We start from the raw sequence: 22,895 nt of genomic DNA on the forward strand, positions 1-22,895 counted from the left end.
GATAACGTTCCTGGAATGAATAAATGATAGCTTTATGGAGCAATTGGTTCAGGAACAGACAAGAGAGGGAGCAATTTTAGATCTAATTCTCAGTGGAGCACAGGACTTGGTGAGAGGTAACTGTGGTGGGGCCGCCTGGCAATAGTGATCATAAATATGATCAAATTTGATTTAATGACTGGAAGAGGAACAGTGTGCAAATCCAAGGCTCTCGTGCTAAACTTTCAAAAGGGAAACTTTGATAAAATGAGAAAAATTGTTAGAAAAAAAGACTGAAAGGAGCAGCTACAAAAGTAAAAAATGTCCAAGAGGCGTGGTCATTGTTAAAAAATACCATTCTAGAAGCTCAGTCCAGATGTATTCCACACATTAAGAAAGGTGGAAAGAAGGCAAAACGATTACCGGCATGGTTAAAAGGGGAGGTGAAAAGTTATTTTAGCCAAAAGATCTTCATTCAAAAACTGGAAGAAGGATCCAACAGAAGAAAATAGGATAAAGCATAAACGTTGGCAAGTTAAATGTAAGACATTGATAAGACAGGCTAAGAGAGAATTTGAAAAGAAGTTGGCTGTAGAGGCAAAAACTCACAGTAAAAACTTTATGTTCAAACACTTTTTTATTGAGCAAAAAACAAGCAGCGCTGTAATATGATACTACGAGCCCGGTGGGCTGTAACTCTGAGCCCCCGTGCCCCAATACAAACAATGGGCTCTTTTTCACAACATTCCCCCCCCCCCTTTGTGACTCGATATCCCCCCCCCCGGCCCCACCCCATCACCTGAAGCCCCCCACCCCATCCTACCCTATCGTACTCCAGTCCTAGGTCCCAACTAAGTAGGCACTTTGGTCACTGAAGTCCAGATTATCATGGTCCATCCTTGCAAACAAGACAACTAGTCCGGCATCGAAGAAGAGGCTTCTCCAGCGTCATTCAAAAGTTGACTCCGAGTCCTGTGTGGCAAAGATTGAAGATACACCATCCAGATACGCAGAAAGCGGCGTCTTTGCAAGGGGGACGCTCGCGATGTCAAATTTTCCAACTGCAGTAATTTGTGAAAAGCATTGCGCCACATCCAATAAGTGGGCGCCTCCGAGCCCTTCCAAAACAACAATATCAGTTTTTTCCCCACAAAACAGGCCTTCTGTATCAAAAGCCTTATTTCCATTTTCTTAAATAGGAGAGGGTAGAGACAGCCAAATAACAAGGCAGTGTAGGAGAGTGGAACAGCGACATACAACAGCCTCCCCAAATATCGAACTATCGCCGCCCAAAAACGGCGAATGGGGGAGCAGCTCCAAAAAGCATGCAAGAGGGTACACTCATCGGCAAGACACTTAGCACAGTGACTGGTTTCCCGCAGGTGGACCCGAAACAGTTACAGAGGAGAAAGATAGGCTCTCCATAAAAATTTGTATTGCATTTCCCTGTAATAGAAATTACCGGTCACCCTAGAAATTTGCATAAAGCAGGCACGGAGCATGGGCTCAGTGACCTGAAAAGTGCCATCGCTGTTCCACCTCCGAACCAGAGGACCCCAATCTCTCCCCCTGGCCAAATGATGTAGTCCTCGATGTGCCTCAGCGAGGGATAATTTAGCTGTCCTTTCTAGTCTCAGCAGTTGTTTCAGAAGGCGGGTAATATTTAGCGAGTAGATCTCACTGGGGTCAGCCGAAAGCCACACTCCCAAATAGCGAAACTGAGCACTTACTACTTGGCATAACTTACCTCTATCCTTAGGGGGTCGTATTAATCTCTTCAAGTAAAAACTTTTTTAAATATATCCGAAGCAGAAAGCCTGTGAGGGAGTCAGTTGGACCGTTAGATGATCAAGGGGTTAGAGAAGATAAGGCCATCGCGGAAAGATTAAATGATTTCTTTGCTTCGGTGTTTACCGAACAGAATGTTGGGGAGGTACCCGTAATGGGGAAGGTTTTCATGGGTAATGATTCAGATGGACTGAATCAAATCACAGTGAACCTAGAAGATGTGGTAGGCCTGATTGACAAACTGAAGAGTAGTAAATCACCTGGACTGGATGGTATACACCCCAGAGTTCTGAAGGAACTCAAAAATTAAATTTCAGACCTATTAGTAAAAATTTGTAACCTATCATTAAAATCATCCATTATACCTGAAGACTGGAGGATAGCTAATGTAACCCCAATATTTAAAAAGGGCTCCAGGGGCGATCTGGGAAACTTCAGACCGGTTAGCCTGACTTCAGAGCCAGGAAAAATAGTGAAAATTGTTCTAAACATCAAAATCACAGAATATATAGAAAGACATGGTTTAATGGAACAAAGTCAGCATGGCTTTACCCAAGGCAAGTCTTGCCTCACAAATCTGCTTCACTTTTTTGAAGGAGTTAATAAACATGTGGATAAAGGTGAACCGGTAGATGATTTTCAGAAGGTGTTTGACAAAGTTCCTCATGAGAGGCTTCTAGGAAAAGTAAAAAGTCATGGGATAGGTGGCGATGTCCTTTCGTGGATTGCAAACTGGCTAAAAGACAGGAAACAGAGCGTAGGATTAAATGGACAATTTTCTCAGTGGAAGAGAGTGGACAGTGGAGTGCCTCAGGGATCTGTATTGGGACACTTACTTTTCAATATATTTATAAATGATCTGGAAAGAAATAAGACGAGTGAGATAATCAAATTTGCAGATGACACAAAATTGTTCAGAGTAGTTAAATCACAAGCAGATTGTGATAAATTGCAGGAAGACCTTGTGAGACTGGAAAATTGGGCATCCAAATGGCAGATGAAATTTAATGTGGATAAGTGCAAGGTGATGCATATAGGGAAAAATAACCCATGCTATAATTACACAATGTTGGGGTCCACATTAGGTGCTACAACCCAATTAAGAGATCTAGGCGTCATAGTGGATAACACATTGAAATCGGTTCAGTGTGCTGTGGCAGTCAAAAAAGCAAACAGAATGTTGGGAATTATTAGAAAGGGAATGGTGAATAAAACAGAAAATGTCATAATGCCTCTGTATCGCTCCATGGTGAGACCGCACCTTGAATACTGTGTACAATTCTGGTCGCCGCATCTCAAAAAAAATATAATTGCGATGGAGAAGGTACAGAGAAGGGTTACCAAAATGATAAGGGGAATGGAACAGCTACCCTATGAGGAAAGACTAAAGAGGTTAGGACTTTTCAGCTTGGAGAAGAGACGGCTGAGGGGGGATATGATAGAGATGTTTAAAATTATGAGAGGTCTAGAACGGGTAGATGTGAATCGGTTATTTACTCTTTCGGATAGTAGAAAGACTAGGGGGCACTCCATGAAGTTAGCATGGGGCACATTTAAAACTAATCGGAGAAAGTTCTTTTTTACTCAACACACAATTAAACTCTGGAATTTGTTGCCAGAGGATGTGGTTAGTGCAGTTAGTATAGCGGTGTTTAAAAAAGGATTGGATAAGTTCTTGGAGGAGAAGTCCATTACCTGCTATTACGTTCACTTAGAGAATAGCCACTGCCATTAGCAATGGTAACATGGAATAGACTTAGTTTTTGGGTACTTGCCAGGTTCTTATGGCCTGGATTGGCCACTGTTGGAAACAAGATGCTGGGCTTGATGGACCCTTGGTCTGACCCAGTATGGCATTTTCTTATGTTCTTAAGGGGGACCCCTGCTGGCTGCAGGGTTAGTGCCATGCTGGGCATGCCCAGTAGGGGCCAGTCAAAGTTCTGGAAACTTTGACAGAAGTTTTCTGTGATTGGGCTCCGTCCTGTTATGTCACCTATATGTGAAGTCTACCATCCTGCTTGTCCTGTGAGAAAAAAATAAATAAAAGATATCTTTAACTTTAATAGGTTCAGCGGTTTTAGATGTGTGGTGTTTTAGTGGGTGGGGAGTGTGTGTGATATGAATGTATGAGTGTTTGGAGGGGATTTTTAAGTTAGTGCTGCTATGGTGGGGTGGTAATGCTGCTAGTTTATTGGTGCTATGGTGGGGTGATAATGTTCATGAGGTTGCACATGTTTTTGTATTAATGATGTAATTATGGAAACACCTATGAATTCAATGTGTATGTACTTTTATTAATACATGTTTGAAATATATTGATAAATATGTTCTGGAAAATGATGTATTAAAAAATGTATAAATTAATACTATTGGATCCCCTATGTATATATGTGTGTATTGTGTAAAGAGTAGGGGGCCTATATTCTCTCTTTTTGTGATTACCATATCGGGTTAAGGATATGTCAGGAGGGACACCTGACCTTGGAACTCCCTTGATTGGTTCCTCAGCAGGGGATGGCAGCTCAGTGAGTGCTGTACAGGTGCCTCCTGTTCTTGGCATGGATCCTTCTGCCTTTTCTTAGATAGAATTTTCTTCAAGTATTGTAATCCTTCCTTCAGGTGCAGTTCTCAGCGCCATCCAAGCTTGTCAATGCAGCTCCTCAGGCAGTGGCTTCTCCCTCTTCCAGTAAGTTTAAGTGCCAAACTACACCTTGAGTTGCAGGTGTTCCTGATAGGAATCCAGATGGCACGTATGATGAGGTAGTTCTTGACTCCCTGGAGGATAAGGAAATCCCTCTGGGGCTGGAACTGTATAGGACTATGTTAATGTTCTTTCATAGAGACGAATTGCTGGCCCTGATTTCCCAGACATTGCAGATGCTCGGAGTTCCTGGGGCAGATTCCATGTCTGAACCAAAGAGAAATCCCATTTTGGTTTCTTTGCATAAAGCTTCTTGGGTTTTTTTTCCCAGTTATGGAGGCCATTCAAGAGTTGTTATTGATGGGATGCCCCGGAGGCAAATTTTAAAGGGAGTCTGACCTTGGAAGGCCTGTACCCCCTGGATCTAGTGGTGAGAGCGTCTGTGTTTTCCTAAAGTGGATGCTCTTGTCTGTGCTCTCTCTAAACAGACGACCATGCACATGGAGGGAGGAGCGGCCCTGAAGGATATGCATGATTGAAGAATTGAGGCCATTCTTAAGAAAGCATTTGAATCAGTGGCAACAACATTGCAGATAGCTGCCTGTTCCCTGGAGGCTTGTTCTTGCTTGCTTCTCCCTCAGGAGATGGATGACTCTGGAGTGAATTCCAGGGCAGTTAAGGAAGCCGCTGCCATTTTTTTTTTTTTTTTAAAGCAGATGCGGACTGCTATTTGGTCCGCATCTCGGCCAGAGGAGTGGCTTCAGTATTAGCGGCCAGGCGTCAGTTATGACTGAGAAATTTGGCAGCAGATACAACCTCCAAAGCTAATCTTACAAAATTGCCTTTTAAAGGTTCGCTCTTGTTTGGGAGCAAGTTGGAGAAGCTAGCCGGTAAGTGGGGCGAATCCCCGGTTTCTCAATTGCTGGAGGATAAGAAGCAGTCACCATGCCCCTTTGCTATGAGGGGTCGTCTCAGGGATTCCAGGCATTTTCAACCCTACAGAAGGGCAACCTTTCAGAGAACTCGGTCTTTTGGCAGGTCTCAGTCCTTTCATCCCAGACAATCCATGCCGGGAGCGGGCTCAGGTAGTGGAACCTCCCGAGCCTCCCAATGAAGCGTTGACGACCCACCCCCAGGAACTGGAGATAGGGGGCACTTCTCTCTCTCTTATATCAGAGGTGGGTTGAGATTACATTAGATCAGTGGGTCCTGGAGGTAATACAAGAAGGATATGCGCTGGGGTTTCGCAGTATTCTTTGGGACATGTTCATGGTGTCTCCTTGTCACTCTCTGCAGAAGAAGCAGGCAGTTGAGTACGCTGACAAGTCTCCTCAATCTGAGGGCTGTGGTTCCAGTGTCCACGTCTCAAGAAAATACGGGTTGATATTCCATTTATTTCATTGTGCCCAAGAAGGATGACTCATTTAGTCCCATCCTGGATCTCAAAGGTGTCAACCATCATTTGCGGGTGACTCACTTTCAGATGGAGACATTGTGCTCAGTAATAATGGCCGTCTAGTCAGGAATTTCTGACCTCCTTGAATCTGTCCGAGGCGTACCTCCATATTTCTATCCGATTGGAGCACCAGCATTTTCTGCATTTTGAGGTACTGGGGTGCCATTATCAGTTTCGGGTGCTGCCTTTTGGTCTAGCCACTGCTCCCAGAACCTTTTCCAAGGTTATGGTGGTAGTGGCGGCAGAACTGAGAGGATGGGATCCTTGTACACCCGTATTTAGACTATTGGTTGATTCGGGCCAAGTCTCTGGAAGAGAGCCGTCTGGTGACCTGCAAGGTGATCTACTTGTTGCAGGAACTTGGTTGGGTGGTGAACCTAGCCAAAAGCAGTCTTCAACCATCTCAGTCATTGGGGTATTTGGGCAACTGTTTCGACATGAAGCAGGGCAGAGTTTTTCTTCCGGAAGCTCATATTCAAGAGTTGATGGTGCAGGTGCATCTCTTGGTGAGCATTATACGCCCGACAGCATGGTCCTATCTACAGGTGCTCGGCTTAATTGCGGCAACCCTGGAAGTAGTACCATGGGTGAGGGCGCATGTGTGTCCACTTCAGTGTCCCTGCTGTCTCGATAGAGCCCGCAGTCTCTGGACTATTCAATGTGGTTCAACCTGCCGATGGAAGTCTGCCCTCCCCTTCAGTAGTGGTTGCAAGCGAATCATCTGAGAAAGGGAGTCTCCCTGATATCGCCAAAGGGTTGCTACTCAAGATGGATGCGAGCCTCCAAGGTTGGGGAGCTCACTGTCAGGAACTAACAGTGCTAGAGCGCTAGAGTACAGAGGAGTCTCTCTGGAACATAAATCGGCTAGAAGTCCGGGTGGCTTGCTTACAGTTCGTCTGCAGGGTTGAACGGTTCGGATAATGTAGGACAATGCAACAACAGTGGCTTACATCAGTCAACAAGGAGGAACCAAAAGCCAACAAGTATCGCAAGAGAGAAACCAACTTATGGAATGGGCAGAAGTACATCTTCAGGAGATCTACACCTCGCACATTGCAGGAAGAGAACACAAGAGCAGACATTCTCAGCAGGGAGAGTCTGGACCCAGGAGAATGGGTATTGTTGGACGAGGCATTTTAACTGATGGTGGATCACTGGGGCCTTCCATTTCTAGACTTGCTGGCAACTTCTTACAGTGCAAAGGTGCCTCAATTCTTCAGTCACAGGAGAGATCCGAAGTCCTTAGGGATAGATGCTTTCTGCAGGTCTGACCAGAAGGAAGGGATCCCAACAAGACAAGGCCTGCAGCTTGGAAATTCGACGTGCAGAACAAATCGCAACTAGAAAATCAGTTTTCAAGGTCAGTAGCCACAAGGAAAGGATACGCAGTGGTTGAAATGTAGGGCCCGCCAAGAAATCCAACACTAGGTAAAGACTCCATAAAGGAATCAGTAACTGCAAGGGAAGATGAAGATGCTTCACTCTCTTCAGGAAATGGGCCACATCAGAATAAGACAATAAGGATCCACTATTCAGCTAGCCCCTGAAACAAGCAAGAGCCGCTACCTGTACCTACAAGGAATTAAGGGCCAACCCTTTATTCAATCCATCCTGTAAAAATTCCAAAACGAGCAGGATGTATTGATGTATAAGATGAACATTGTAAAATATGTATATTTGTACACATCTTTAAATATGCATGCTTAGAGGTACATGAGTCTAGGTTAGATTAGAAACTGCTAGTTTATTTTAGTGTTTGTAATTTACAAATAAAACATTGTTTAATGTGAACATTGTACATGAATGCTTTTGTCCTTTTGGATTTTTTTGATATAATTTCATTGAGCACTTCATACAATATATACATTGGCCAATTTGATTTTTTTTTCTGTTTAGTGTGTGTGTGTATGTATACACACACACATACATATATATATATATATATATATATATATATATATATATATATATATATATATATATATATATATATACATATACACACACACACACTAAACAGAAAAAAATCAAAATTGGCCAATGTATATATTGTATGAAGTGCTCAATGAGATTACAGGGTTTACTGAAATGTAACCCCAATATTTAAAAAGGGCTCCAGGGGCGATCCGGGAAACTACAGACCAGGTAGCCTGACTTCAGTGCCAGGAAAAATAGTGGAAAGTGTTCTAAACATCAAAATCACAGAACATATAGAAAGACATGGTTTAATGGAACAAAGTCAGCATGGCTTTACTCAGGGCAAGTCTTGCCTCACAAATCTGCTTCACTTTTTTGAAGGAGTTAATAAACAGCCTTGAAGATCTGTTGGGTAGTGCTGGTTTTGGATTTCGAATTGGCTGTATCCTTGTAAGTGTTGGAGATGTTGTAAGGTACATATAAGTTGGATTTGTGAGAGAAGATGGAAAACAGTATACTGAAATGCGTGAAGCGTATTGAAGATTTTGTGAAAGGTGGTGAGTCCATATATGTGATGTGCAGCCGTTTTTCTAATTTAAAGTGTGGAGAAAGTGCGATGCTTCAATAATTGGAAAACTGGAGAGTGTTGCTAAATCTTTGGTTGGACCGGGAGTAAAGCGAACCCTGAAGAAGCTGCGGCGAAACAGGGATCTTTGTTGGGACGCAGTGGATTGCCCCCATATGGAATGAATATGTGGCGGAGCATGCCCAAATGAAGATAGCTTCAACCATTAAAACTCTGGTGGTCCTAGCGGTGTGAGGGATGTGATGGAATGCTCCCATATGAAATTAATACGTGGTAGAGCATGCTGAGATAAAGATATCTTTAACTTTAATAGGTTCGGCAGTTTTAGATGTGTGGTGTTTTAGTGGGTGGGGAGTATGTACGATATGAATGTATGAGTGTTTGGAGGGGATTTTTAAGTTACTGCTGCTATGGTGGGGTGGTAATGCTGCTAGTTTATTGGTGCTATGGTGGGGTGATAATGTTCATGAGGTTGCACATGTTTTTGTATTAATGATGTAATTATGGAAAACACCTGTGAATTCAATGTGTATGTACTTTTATTAATACATGTTTGAAATATATTGATAAATATGTTGTAGTTTGATGCTGCTGGAGAAGATAGTGGACCCTTGGGCCGGCCTACCTAGGGAGACAGGATAGGCCGGGGGCGGAGCCACAAGCTGGAAGGGTTCACCCAGGAACCAGGGACCCCCCGGAAGGAGCCCGTAGGGTCCCGGGTCTGGGAGCTGTCTACAGAATGTCCAGAGGCTGAGATGGGCGTAGGCCGGGACCAGAGCAAGCAGCATGAACAGGAAATCCAAGGTACCCGGAAGGCAGGGAACCGGCTGCACAGGGCCGAGGGCTGGCTGAAGGCAGGGCAGCGGGCGGCTGCGGAGTCTGTAGCAACCGGAGACAGAGGCAGGCAGTGAGTGAAGCGGGGTCAGAAGCAAACCGGAGTCTGAAGCAGGCTGTAGGCTGAAGCGGAGTCGGAAGCAGGCCGGAGTCAGAGGCTGGCTGCAGGCGAAAGCGGAGTCAGGAGCAAACCGGAGTCAGAGGCTGGCTGCAGGCTGAAGCGGAGTCAGGAGCAAACCGGAGTCAGGGGCTGGCTGCAGGCTGAAGCGGAGTCAGGAGCAAACCGGAGTCAGAGGCAGGCAGCGAGCAGAAGTGGAGTCAGAAGCAAACCGGGGTCGGAGGCAGGCAGTGAGCAGAAGCGGAGTCAGAAGCAGGCAACGAGCAGAAGCGGAGTCAGAGGCAAACCGGGGTCGGAGGCAGGCAGCGAGCAGAAGCGGAGTCAGAAGCAAACCGGGGTCGGAGGCAGGCAATGAGCAGAAGCAGGCAACGTGGAGATCAACAGGAACGCAACTGGGAACAACTAAGGAGTTGTGAACCTCGTTGCAAGGCATTGAGAGAGAGTCTGAACGCCGGTTATATCGGGACTTGGGCGTGACGTCAGCAGCGCGGGCGGGGCCAGGCTTCCGGGAGCTGGACGCTCAAAAGGGACGTCCTCGCGCGAGAGACTGAAGGGAAGCAGGCCCGTAATGGCGGCCACCACGTGGAGTGAGACACACCCCCGGGGTCCGGAGCGAGTGGGATGCGGTGATCACTGAAGCGGAGGTAGGCGGGCCTGAGCCCTAACAGAAGGGAAGCGGTCGGGACCGCAACAGAATATGTTCTGGAAAATGATGTTTATTGACTAACTGATGTATTAAAAAATGTATAGATTAATCCTATTGGATCCCCTATGTATATGTATTATATCCTTAACCGGCCATCAGGTTAGGGAGAACCAGGCTTAGTAAAATTAGAGGAAGATAATTCTCCCTGAGCCTCTAAGCAACGCTGACTTAAGTTAGAGGACCCTTCAGGCTGAGATGCCCTAATGACAGGCAGCACAGAGAAAGCAGAGTTGCTTCTCTGTAACAGGTGTTCTCCCAGGACAGCAGGATGTAGTCCTCACATATGGGTGACGTCACTGGACGGAGCCCTATCACGGAAAACTTTTCTGTCAAAGTTTCTTGAAAGCTTTGACTGACACTGGCACACTGAGCATACCCAGCATGCCACGATCCCTGTGTCCACAGTGGTCTCCCTTCAGTCTCGTTTATAGCAAAAAGTGAGAGCGAAAAAATAAAAGAAACATAAGCGGACCCAACTCCTCGGGGTGGCGGGTGGGTTTCGTGAGTATTACATCCTGCTGTCCTGGGAGAACAGCCGTTACAGGTAAGCAACTCTGCTTTCTCCCAGGACAAGCAGGATGGTAGTCCTCAAATATGGGTGATTAGCAAGCTACAGGCTGACTCGTATTACAACAGGCCAATAGCACACAACTCGTGCACAGGCACAATAATTGGGGTGCTATGGCCAATGATGGGGCAGCCTGACATCACAGCAGGTGGTTGTAGAAGGAGTTTGGGAATATAGTGGAAGAAAGCATGTCAAGACAGGTTGGCCAAAGGCAGCGTCTTGACAGACTTCCATACGTAAGCAATAGGGGCTGCGAATGTGTGAAGAGCACTACATGTCGCAGCCCAGGAATGTCGGCAATTGGTACTGAACGATAGTGTGGTACCGATGTTGTCATGTTAGTTACAGAATGTGCCTTCACTCACCCTTGGAGAGGAAGGCCTGCTTTTTCATAGTAGAATTCGATACAATCTGCTAGTCAGTTGGAGAGAGTTTGTTTGCCCACTAGAACACGCAGCTTGTCTTTGTCTAAGAGGGAAAGAGCTGTAAGTGCATGCTTACAGTCCAAGGTGTGGTAAGCCCTCTCGTCCTGGTGAGAGAGAAGCCTTGGGAAAAATGAGCAGAGTATATTCTGAGTAAGGTGAGAGGCTGCATCTACCTTAAGAAGAATATTAGGGTGAGTACATAGGACCAGTCGGTCACGGAGGAATCTAGTGTCGGGTAAGTATGCAACTAGGTCTGGTAACTCATTGATTCTTATCAGAAGTGATGGCTATGAGGGAAAAAATTTCCCATGTTAGAATTTTAAAGTTATAGGAATGCAAAGGCTCGAATGGGGGAACGTAGGAGTCTTGTAAGCATTATATGTAGGCCCCATTCCGTAATCAGTGATCATAGAGGAGGCTTAATCTGTAGAAAATTCATGATAAGCCAACTCATAAGAGGTTGAGCTGTTAATCGGGCATCCCCTACTCTCAGGTGGTATGGTGAAATGGAACTGACGTGTATCCGTGCGGAGGATATCTGGGGACCAGAAGCCGAGGGGTATACTGGATAGCCTATGAGATGGAGTGGTGCAGTAAAAAGGGGCTAATACCTTTTTGTGCACACCATGTGGTAAATCTTTCCCCATTTCGAATGGTAAGATTTACGTGTGGAAGGCTGTTGTGAAAGTACCCGTACCTGAGAACAGCAGTGAGTCTGTGTTATGAGACTGATCTGTGGGCAGGCGAATTGGTTACTGGAGTGATAGGTTGAGAAGTGTGGGGAAGCATATTTATCAAAGCCAGGGCTTCAATAAGTTGCAGGGTGAGCAAAGGCGTCCATGGTAACTCATTTCACTGCATGAGTAGGGAGTAGAATCTGTCCACTCTGTGGTTCGATTCGGATGCAGATGTCAAAGGCTGGTTGACCTTAGCGCTAGAAGATTTTGCTCGCTACACATGGATTCAGAGACCATTCGTGAGGATGGAGACATCTATGGAGAAGGTCTATCAGTGCGTTTGGTATGCCTATCAGATAAGTGGCCCTTAGAGGCATGGAGTGTGCAAGGGCCCAGGGCTAGAGCTGTGCGGCCTCCTGGCAGAGCAGATAAGAGGCTGTGTGTGCTTGTGTGTTGGAATACCACATTGCCACTATACTGTCTGTCGGTATGCACAAAGGTTTGTGTCAGAGGCAGTATTTTAAGGCATAAAGGCAGAACGCATGGCTTGAAGCTCCAGGAAGTTGATGTGAAACTCTCCATGGAATGGAATAGATGCATTTTGGGTTGGGAAGATGTGGTGTCTAACTCTTCAACCCTAGGTGAATGCGACCGTGGCCAGGATCATCTGAGGATTTGGTACTGGATCGGCAATATGGATCAGGAACAAAAGCAGTTGAACAGCTTAGAGCCACTGAAATTTGAAAATCCACTGAATCTTACTCATGGCTAGTCTGGCCATATGAGTGATGTGGATAGTGAAAACCATGTGACCCAGCAATGAAAGAATTGAGGGGCTGAGGCTATGTTGCATGCACGCAGAGATGTGGAGAATTTGACAGGATGTTTGCGCGGATGTTGGGCAGGAAGTTTGTTGCGACTGTAGTGCCCAGAACTGCTCCATATGGGATTTATGGTAGTTGAACAGAAATCCTAGGCAAATGTAGTAGACTTATAGTGAGCCTTAGAGAACCTAGAGCCCCTTGCTTGGATTGACTCCATATTAGGCAGTCGTCCAGGTAAGGAAAGCGTGAATGCTGTTCTTTGTAGATACACGGCAGTCACTGTTAGGCATTTGGTGAATACACAAGTTGTTGAATTTAGATCTAACGGTAGAACTTGGTATGGAAAATGTTGACTCTTTATGAAGCATATAGAAAAACCAGAGGATAGAGGCAACTCACCTATTGTAGTAGGGAAGAATGTTGCCAAGAGACAATTCTGAACTTTCCTTTCTGAAGAAAATTCCGTTGAATAACGGGAATAGTGGGATTAAAATCCTCCACATTGTCGTGCCCGGGGAACGGTGCCCTGGTCCCTGGTCCTCAGTGGGATGACCACTCTGTTGGCTGGCAAGGTTGAAGAATCCAGGAGCCTAGTGGTTAGAGCAGTGGGCTACGAACCAAGAGACCAGGGTTCGAGTCCTGCTGTCGCTCCTTGTGACCTTGGGCAAGTCACTTTACCCTCCATTGCCTCAGGTACAAAACTTAGATTGTAAACCCTCTGGGGATAGGGAAATACCTACAGTACCTGAATGTATACCGATGTGATATCTCAGATCGAATGTCGGTATATAAAAAAAATAAATATGGATATCCATTAGGCTCAGGCGAGAACATGAGCGCTAAAAGGTCTTTCTACTATCTCTCTCTCTGTTGTGCAAGAAACAGAGAGCTGTCGCAGGTCTCGCAATTGAGGCACTGTCTGCTGGACCTTTTGCATGACAGATCAGCTAGTTTATCCTGGACTTCAGGCCGTAAATCAGAGGCTAGAAGCCAGGTACTATCGAGTACAGAGACCCATTACTGGCAACAGGAAGACGTCTCAAAGCAATCCCATGTTGCCTGTAGAGAGGTTCCCTTGGTGTTGTGTCAAACATAGCTGGTATATAGCAATATGTGACACCCATATGGTTCTTGGAAGATGGGACGACTTAGAACCTTCCAAGAACATATGGCTTGTTTTAGTGACCAGGTCTCAATGGAATCGGAGCTGTTGCAGGAGTAAAGTGCCCATCGCCCTTCTTGGTAGAGGCTCAGAAGGACGAGTCGATGGCAATGACTTAGGCTGTCATTGGTAGGTGCCACAAAAGTGGAAAAATAGATGATCCAGTGTTAGTAGGTTTTGGGAGGCATCGAGGACAGCCTGGGGGACGTAAAAATCCGGCTCCAATCTGTAAGCTGGTATGGTAGCGCAGCTACAGAGGAGACAGGCTAGGCGTTACTGGCACTTCCACATTATTTTGTGGTGACTCAGTACCCGGCACCGATGTTGGGGGGGGGGGGGGGGGGTTGGAATGCCTTGGGTGCAGAGGAGCACAGGACTCAGGTACCCAGGGCCCACTGGACATTGATGCCAGTGAGGTACAAGTGCCGGCACTGAATGTGGAACCCACGTCTGTGCTGGCTGTATCCCTCGGAGCTCGGCCCCGTCATTCTCCAGCACTGATTAGATGCCACTGATACCCTGGAAGGCGTCTGTGGCGGACAGTCACCGTGCCGGTGACTGATTCCCATGGTGCTCGGCCCGGTCTTTCCCCAGTTCTGAGGTAGATTCCCTCGCTGTATCGGATGGCGATTGGTGACGGACTGTCACCGTGCCTTCACTGCTCCTGGCACGGTTTATCGCTCAAGGATTAAACGGTGCTCTGGTTTAGAACACGGAGTATGGAGCGTTGTTTGTTTAGTCGAGGGCATTGATTTAGGAGCTTCGGTTCGGTGGTATCTATGGCGGCATCGAGGGCACTGGTGAAGGAATAGACAGCATGGGCGGAGCACCAATGGAATCAATGTGGTATCGGCATCGATGGGGGCATTGACAGATAGACCGATGAAATTGATTAGAGCATCGATGACATCGACTGCAGCCCTGGCGGCAACAGTAACCATTTATTTATTTATTTATTTTGTATACCGACATTTGGTCGAGATATCACATCGGTTTCCAGATAACAGGTTGAATAGGGCGAGAACTGCCCTATTTTTACATTGTAACAAGATAACAATTAAATTAATTTAAACAATAAAATAAAATACCATAAGAAACATTGCAACAGTTGTATATATAAATGTGAATATAGAGTTGTGGCATATAGCCTATTTACAAAATGTACAATATGTCTTGGGTACGGGTAGAGAGGGGACAAGGATATGGGAGGAAAGGGAGGGAGGGAGGGAAAGGTGGGGGTGTGGTGAAGGGGGAATGGGGTGTTAAGCGTTAGTGCAGTGTGGTAGTCAAGTGGGTAGGCTTTCAAGAACATAAGGAAATAAGGACGTTCCTATCCCTCTAGCCCCAATAAACACGGTGGAGGATCGCAGGAAGGACACTCATAGGTATCGTCGGGCTGACCGAGGGGGGGGGGGGAAGAGCGAGAGAGAGCGTGCGCCGCAGTTTGGTTGGTAACCCGGAGAAATCATTAGTGAGGTGACAGGAACTGACTGAAAAACAGGGTATAGTACTCACCGAGCGTCGATGAAATGTATGTGAAGGAGACCCGTGTAGGGAAAAATTATTTGTGAAATAAAACTTCAAGTGTTTCTGTGAGGAAAAAGTTGGGCAAGATCTCTCACAGAGCTCCTGAACGCGAGGCAGACTGCATCGCGGAAAAACGAAGACTGAAAGGAGACTCCTGTGGACACAGGGATCATGGCATGCTGGGTATGCTCAGTGCACTCAGTGTGCCAGTGTTAAAGCTTTCTAGAAACTTTGACAGAAATGTTTTCCGTGATAGGGCTCCATCCAGTGACGTCACCCATGTGAGGGCTACCATCCTGCTTGTCCTGGGAGAAAGGAGCTTAGGGTTTAGCCACTGGTGCTAGTAATCCATCAGTACACTTAACAGCGGACTGAAGATGTGTGTCCAGCCAAAGCCCCACTGAAACAAATTTATGTGAACAAATTTTATGCACACAAAATTTTAGCATCCCAAGTTTGTGCACCAAAAAGTTAAGCGCACTGTTACTGCTCCAAACCTTGGTGTACAACCAATATGCGAGAATGTGCACACACCAAATTGGACACCCAGGACTGCTACTGCGCGCACCGACGATCCTGTAGAGGGCAGCCAACCGCACAGAAAAAAAGCACACAAGACGCCGCGGTGGCCTAGCACACGACGCACACAAAAAAAGAAGCCTAATGGCAGGGCCAAGCCCAATGAGGCCCCTCAACCCACCAAGCTGCCCAGTTTCCCTAACCCCCACAGGAGCAGAAACACACATCAGTATGGCACGCCAAGCACAGAGACTGTCTGTTTCTTCTTTTCTTTTTTTTTTTTTAAACACCTGTACTCAGCCTTACCTGGCTGAGTACAGAGACGGTCTCCGGCTGCGCGGGGAGAAGGCATGTGCCGCCACCGCCATGCTCGGCTTCCTGTGCCTGCTGTCTTTCAGCTTCTTAATCAGCTAAGTCCACGCTGGCTGAAAAACCAGCTACCGGACCAAGGTACTCATATGAAGGACCACAGAAATCACCTCAGGAATTATCAACGGGGGACAAACCATTTGGTATCACTGCAGAAGAGCGGGGCAAATTGATTTTCCTTATTTCTCCTTTTTCAAAATGAGCAATCCCCAGTAGGGAAATGCACGTCCACCATCTGCTGGAGACTGAGATTACTGGCAGGCTGATGCCACTGCGGGGGTATATATTCTGTGATGTCAGTTTGCTCTGTCTCCATCTGCTGGGGTAGAGGTGCATAACCCACTTGTTCTGGATTCATCTGACTGGATGCTAAGAAATAATATCTAGGCACAGCATTCAGTCTGCATTCGTCTTCACCGCCATCATATTTTTTTCTCAGTCATACAGGGAAGTAACTTTTTCTACCAATTTATATGCAATTAACTTAAAAATAAAAGATATAAAAGTGGACATTGTGGACCAATGATTAAAGGTGACCCATATGTGCTAGGTGGTGAACAAAATACTAAGTTACCTGTGCATGTGTGGTATGAAGGTCCTTATTTAACACAAAAATTGCATAATTGTGGCAGGGCACATTAAAAATACAATTAGTTTCAAGCGCCTTTGATGTATTAATATTTTGCATCTTGTACATGTAACCCCTTTGTTTTGTGGTATTTACTCCAAACATTTGACTTAAACAAGAACCTCTTTACCAAACACAAAAAATTATAAAATTGTCCCAGCTCCAAAATGAAAGTTACCAAAGTAACATTAATACAGCAATATAAACATGTACAATCAGTTTTAATGCAAACTTGTGCTGTGATCCAATCTGGCAGAGGAAGGGCATTGCTCTCTTTGCCCTCTCTTAGATCCAGACCCACTCCAGCAACATAACAGTACAACTTCAATACAACTGTTTAAATTTATAATGCCTAACTTAATTTTTTGTTTGATCAGACTTATCAAATGTGTTTTGATTATGTCAAACCTGTACTTTAATTAAGCTTCGTTGAATAAATGTTATTGTAGGGAATGAAAAGTGTTTTTATATCAACTGACTTATATGGGAATTTACTAGTGACCATTTTTATTGAAAAAGAAAAAGTAAAAACACTGGCAAAGCTAAAATAAATGTAATTTTAAGCAGGCTATCATATGACATGACAACTTTTTAACTGATCTATTCGACCAGAATATTCTAGAGCTCCTATACCACATGCTATCATTTTTTCACTTGGTGGTGATCTCTATTGGTCTTCTGATTACATAATAGAACTTCCAATTCATTCCCCACTCATCTCAACAATTTGTCTGTCCCCACACTGCAGACAGTTAACTGCAAAGATGTGTCAATCTGTCAGTGCTATTATCAACTCATTTAGTACTACCAACAGCATCTTACAATGCCGTAACACAAGTTCCATGGCTCAGGTTCATCCTCTACTGCTTGGGTCAGGCCTCCCATTTATCATTTTCCTTCTCCTCAGCCTTCCAATGCAGTCCTCTCAGCACCTTCTTATTCTGGCTCTCTAAAGCCCTGACCAATGCTTCAACCAATAGGCAACTGTCATTAGTAAAGTGAACTTTATTTATTATATACCGACATTCGATCTGAGATATCACACATGAGCTCCCATTGGATGCTCTCATCATGGTACTGCACAGCACTAATGAAGGTGGTCTTTGGAAAATCCCACAATAGATAATATAACCTTACTTTACTTTATATAATAACTGGAAAAAAAACTGATCAATTACAATTGTGGCAAGTGGTGTGACAATTCTCCCTAAAACAGAGTACTTAGTTTTCTAACTGATGTTTCCACATACCTGATAAATCAACAGTTTTTATGATCCTCATATGCTTGTTTCAGACGGCAGAGAAACTTCTCCCACTCTTTACAAATAGATCAAATTTCTGTAAAGCCGCTAAGCAGTGGCCGGCTAGTTCTACGACTGAAAATTCTCCTAAAATCTAGATGAGCACAATTTGTCCAGCTAGATTTCGGACAGCCAGTTGCATGACTGGGGTTATTCAGTTAAATTTAGCTAGTGAGTACTGAAAATACATACTAACTGGCCAAATCTAAACCCCCACCCTAAGAACTCTTCCAAAGAAGTTCCTTTTCTGTACTGACAAATTTTGGCACTCTGGGAATATGAGCAGACACATTTAGCTCTTCACAGGGGGAATTTTCAAACTTAGAAGTTTAAAGTTAGCTGGGTACATCTTTTAAAAATGGATCCAGAACGCCTGGTTTCTTGAACTGGCTGCATTTTATCTCACCATTTCATTTTCTGTTGCCCAGTCACTCTCTCCAAAATCTCATTACGTTTCATCAATGACTTGCCTCTACCTCTTGAAAAATTATCCATCTGCAAACAAAATAAATTAGCAAGAGTTACAGTTTTCCAACCCAACCACCTTGTTTCATTTTAAAGCAAGATCACATTTCTACCACAGGAGCCTATTCGGTTTAACATCTCTAAACAGGTTTGATCTGTGTATACTATGACAGGAATTAACCGTAACTTATGTTACAGTATGCTGGGTAGGTCCTCAAACTCTCAAATGTACTGCTAGCGCTCTTGTCAATACTTACAATGTGCCAAAAAAAAAGAGCTTCCTTCTGGAGCTCATAGGGTCTAATACAGTATATATAGGCAACACATCAAGATGCATTTGGAAGGTTTTTTTTAATCAGGCCAAGGGCAGCCAAGTCAACTGGGATTATTTCTGTATCTTTTTGCCACTTTTTTGTGTATCTAATGGTTTCTCTAGGTACAGATAGATTTTCTCTCTCCATATGTAGTATGGCATACCTACTTGGTATTAACATTGCTATTAGTTTTCTCAGTTGTTTTCTTACTGTTTTATGTAAAACGCAATTGCGGATTTTGTTCTATGTACACCGACGTGATATCTCTGATGAGCGGCGGTATATAAAAACCAATAAATAAATAAATAAATAAATTAGAGGCCAAACCAGGCCACAAGAACCTAGTAATTACCCAAACACTAAGAAGATCCCATGCTACTGATGCAATTAATAGCAGTGGCTATTACCCAAGTAAACTTGATTAATAGCTGTTAATGGACTTCTCCTCCAAGAACTTATCCAAACCTTTTTTGAACCCAGCTACACTAACTGCACTAACCACGTCCTCTGGCAACAAATACCAGAGCTTTATTGTGCATTGGGTGAAAAAATGTTCTCCGATTAGTCTTAAATGTGCTACTTGCTAACTTAATGGAATGCCCCCTAGTCCTATTATTCGAAAAAAAGTGTTAAATTGCGAGATGGTTTGGTTGAGATAGAAGTGAGAAACCACTTTGGGGAAGAAGGACGGGACAGTGTGTAATTGAATGGCTCCCGGAATGAGTCTGAGGAACGGCCCCCGGCAGGACAGTGCTTGTAGCTCAGAAATACGAGGGCCGAACAGACTGCTACCAGGAAGGCAGTTTTCAATGTTAATAGCTGTAGGGACAGGCCGCGGAGAGGTCTGAAGGCGGCTCCTGCTAAGAAGTCTAGGACTAGGTTGAGGTTCCATAGAGGCACCGGACACTTTAGGGGTGGTTGGATCTGCTTGACTCCTTTCAGGAAGCGGGAGACGTCCGGATGAGAGGCTAGGCTACTGTCCTCACTCTTGGTTCCATAGCATGACAATGCGGCCACATGTACCTTGATGGAGTTGAGAGGCAATCCCTTCTGTAGACCATTCTGCAGGAATTCCAAAATTGTGGGAATTTTGACTAACCGTGGGATGATGTCTCAGTCCTCACACCAGGCTTCAAATACTCTCCAAATCCTTAGGGATGTGGAGAACTTGTGTGCTCGGAGCAGGGTGTCAATTACTTCCCCTGAGTATCCGCTCTTCCTCAGGCAAGTCCTCTCAATGGACAGACTGTAAGAGAGAATCGAGCTGGGTCCTCATGGAGGATCGGCTCTTGTTGGAGCAGATCCCTGTGTGGTGGTAGCGGGAGAGGGCTCTGTCAGTAGCCTTCGCATGTCTGCGTACCACGGCCTTCTTGGCCAGTCCGGGGCCACTAGAAGTTCTGGTCCCTTGTGTTCTCTCTTGTGGATGATTCCACCCAATAGGGGCCACGGCGGGAAGGCATATAATAGGGTTTCCTATGGCCAGGTCTGAACCAGGGCATCGATTCCCTGGGACTGAGGTTCCCGTCTGCGGCGGAAGAAGCTGGGCACTTGGGCGTTGGACCGGTTTGCCGTTCCCCAATGGTTTACTATCAACTGGAAGGCTGTGGTCGACAATCTCCATTCTCCTGGGTCTAGACTTTCTCTGCTGAGGTAATCTGCAGCAACTTTGTCTTTCCCAGCAATGTGAGCGGCCGAGATCTCTCAAAAGGTTCGCTTCCACCCACGTCATTAGGGGGATCTATTTCCAGAGACACTTGTTGGCTTCTGGCTCCTCCCTGACTGTTGATGTAGGCCACTGTTGTGACGTTGTCCGACATGACTGACTGATTTGTCCCAGAGTCCGTGACCAAACCATAGGCAGGCTAGTCTGACTGCCCGTGCTTCTAGGCGGTTGATGTTCCATCCCGACTCTTCTTTGTTCCATTGCCCCTGGGCGGTCAGCTCCTGGCAGTGTGCTCCCCATCCTCGTAGCCTGGCGTCCGTGGTGAGCAGGATCCAGGTCTGTGAGGATAGCCTCACTCCCTGGAGCCACCATCGTAGTTGGTTCTGAACTTTGTCCAGGAGCTGGAGACGAACAATGTAGTTCTGGGACAGCGGGTTCCATCGTGACAGCAGGGAGCGCCGTAGGGGTCTCATGTGAGCTCTTTCCAAGAGCACTTCTTCCAGTGTGGATGCCATGAGGCTGAGGACTTGGAGGTAGTCCCATGCTGTGGGACAATGTTCGCTCAACAGGGTTCGCAACTGGGTCATCAGTTTTGATCTCCTTGTTGGTATCAGGATGACCTTGTCTTGTTTGGTGTTGAAATTGAACTCCCAGAAATTCAAGAGATTGGGAGGGCTGCAGACAGCTCTGGTTTGTGTTGACCACCCACCCAAGGCTCTCCAGTAGAGTTTTGACTCTGTTGGTCGCCTGGTGATTTTCCTCTGGGGATTTTGCCCTGATCAGCCAATCGTCCAGATATGGGTGTACAAGGATTCCTTCCTTCCTCAATGTTGCCGCCACTACCACCATGATTTTGGTGAACGTCCGGGGTGCTGTGATTAACCCGAATGGTAGTGCCCGGAACTGGTAGTGACGGCCCAGGATCATGAAGCGTAGAAAACGCTGATGCTCTTGGACCGAAATGTGCAGGTAGGCTTCTGACAGATCCAGGGATGTAAGGAATTCTCCCGGTTGTATTGCCCTTATGACTGAGCGTAGGGTTTCCATGCGGAAGCGAGGAATCTTCAGGTGGCGGTTGACCAACTTGAGGTCCAGGATGGGCGGAACATCCCTTCTTTCTTGGGGACGATAAAATAGAGGGAATAGTGTCCAGTATTTATTTGTTGCGAGGGCACCGTGTTCTAGCCTCTAAGGTGAGTAATCTGGTCGGCATAGTTTCCACTGCCGTCTTCTTGGAGGGGTCGTGGCAGGGGGATTTCACAAACTTGTCCAGAGGGATGTGGTGGAAATCCAGGTAATATCTCTCTCGAATGATGGCTAGGACCCACATGTCCAAAGTTCTCTCGACCCATCTTTGGTAGAATAGGGCAGTCTGCCCCCTATGGCTTCTTCCCTTAGACGGGTCGGCTGACTTTCATTGTGGGGTGTGGCTGGGACCTGGACCCGAGCCGGCTCCTTTTTTGTTGTGCTTCTTCCGAAAGGACTGGCTCCTGCCTGCGGGGCGAGCTGCTTGTTATGTGCTTCTGTATGGATTGAAGCGCTGTGATCCTCTGCCCCTAGAAGTTCAAGGGAAGGGTCGCTGGTTTCTCTCATTCCTGTCCTCCGGTAGCTGCGGTAGTGGGGATTCACCCTATTTGTTGGCTAGCTTCTCCAGTTCGCTTCCGAACAGGAAGGTTCCCTTGAAGGGCATTTCTCGTGAGAGTCTCGTTTTGGACGACGTGTCAGCAGACCAGCTTTGGAGCCAGAGTTGTCATCTGGCCGCCATGGTGGATGACACGCCTCTAGCCGCGGTGCGCATCAGATCAGAGGCGGCATCCGCGATGAATGATACTGCTGGTTCCAGGGCTTCACTGGGAGTGTTGTTCCTGATCTGTGATAAGCAGGCACATGTCACCACGGCACAGCAGGCCGCGATCTGAAGAGACATAGCGGAGACGTCAAAGGACTGTTTGAGGATGGATTCCAGACGTCTGTCTTGGGCATCCTTGAGTGCTGCTCCTCCCTCAACTGGGATAGTAGTGCGCTTCGAGACCACGCAGACCATGGCATCCACTTTTGGACATGCCAGGAGATCTTTGGCAGCAGGGTCCAGGGGGTATATGGCTGCCAGGGCACGCCCCCCTTTGAACATGATCTCCGGGGCTTCCCATTCCAGGTCAATTAGCTGCTGGTTGGCTTGTAACAGTGGGAAATGACGGGAGGTCTGACAGAGTCCCTCTAGGAGGGGATTCGTCTTAGGTTCCCCCGCAGCACTTGTGCCCGGGATAGTGAGCTCTTTCAAGCTGTGTGTGACCAGGTCTGGAAGCTAGTCCTTGGTGAAGAAACGCCTCATGGTTCGGTGGGGTTTGGTCCCTGCAGGGAGTTCCCCTTCCTCCAGGGGTTCTGAATCCTTGTCCAAGTTGTCCGTGTCCCCGAAGGTGGGGCTTCT

General features: G+C 46.1%; 1 protein-coding gene across 3 annotated transcripts in view; it reads right to left on the minus strand.

The window, feature by feature from the left end:
* The window catches only part of LOC115086762 (nuclear RNA export factor 1-like), a 433,094-nt gene that overhangs the window by 400,651 nt on the left and 9,548 nt on the right, over positions 1–22,895 (minus strand). For 2 of the 3 annotated variants that reach the window (XM_029593058.1, XM_029593057.1), the window contains exon 2: positions 18,432–18,520. The exons of the other annotated variant lie outside the window; for it this stretch is intronic. In XM_029593058.1, the coding sequence (XP_029448918.1) occupies positions 18,432–18,520 (89 nt within the window). The remainder of the gene's footprint in view (positions 1–18,431; positions 18,521–22,895) is intronic. 3 annotated transcript variants of the gene reach the window in all.

The sequence above is a fragment of the Rhinatrema bivittatum genome, chromosome 3 (genome assembly GCF_901001135.1).
Source record: "Rhinatrema bivittatum chromosome 3, aRhiBiv1.1, whole genome shotgun sequence".
Lineage (NCBI taxonomy): Eukaryota > Metazoa > Chordata > Amphibia > Gymnophiona > Rhinatrematidae > Rhinatrema > Rhinatrema bivittatum.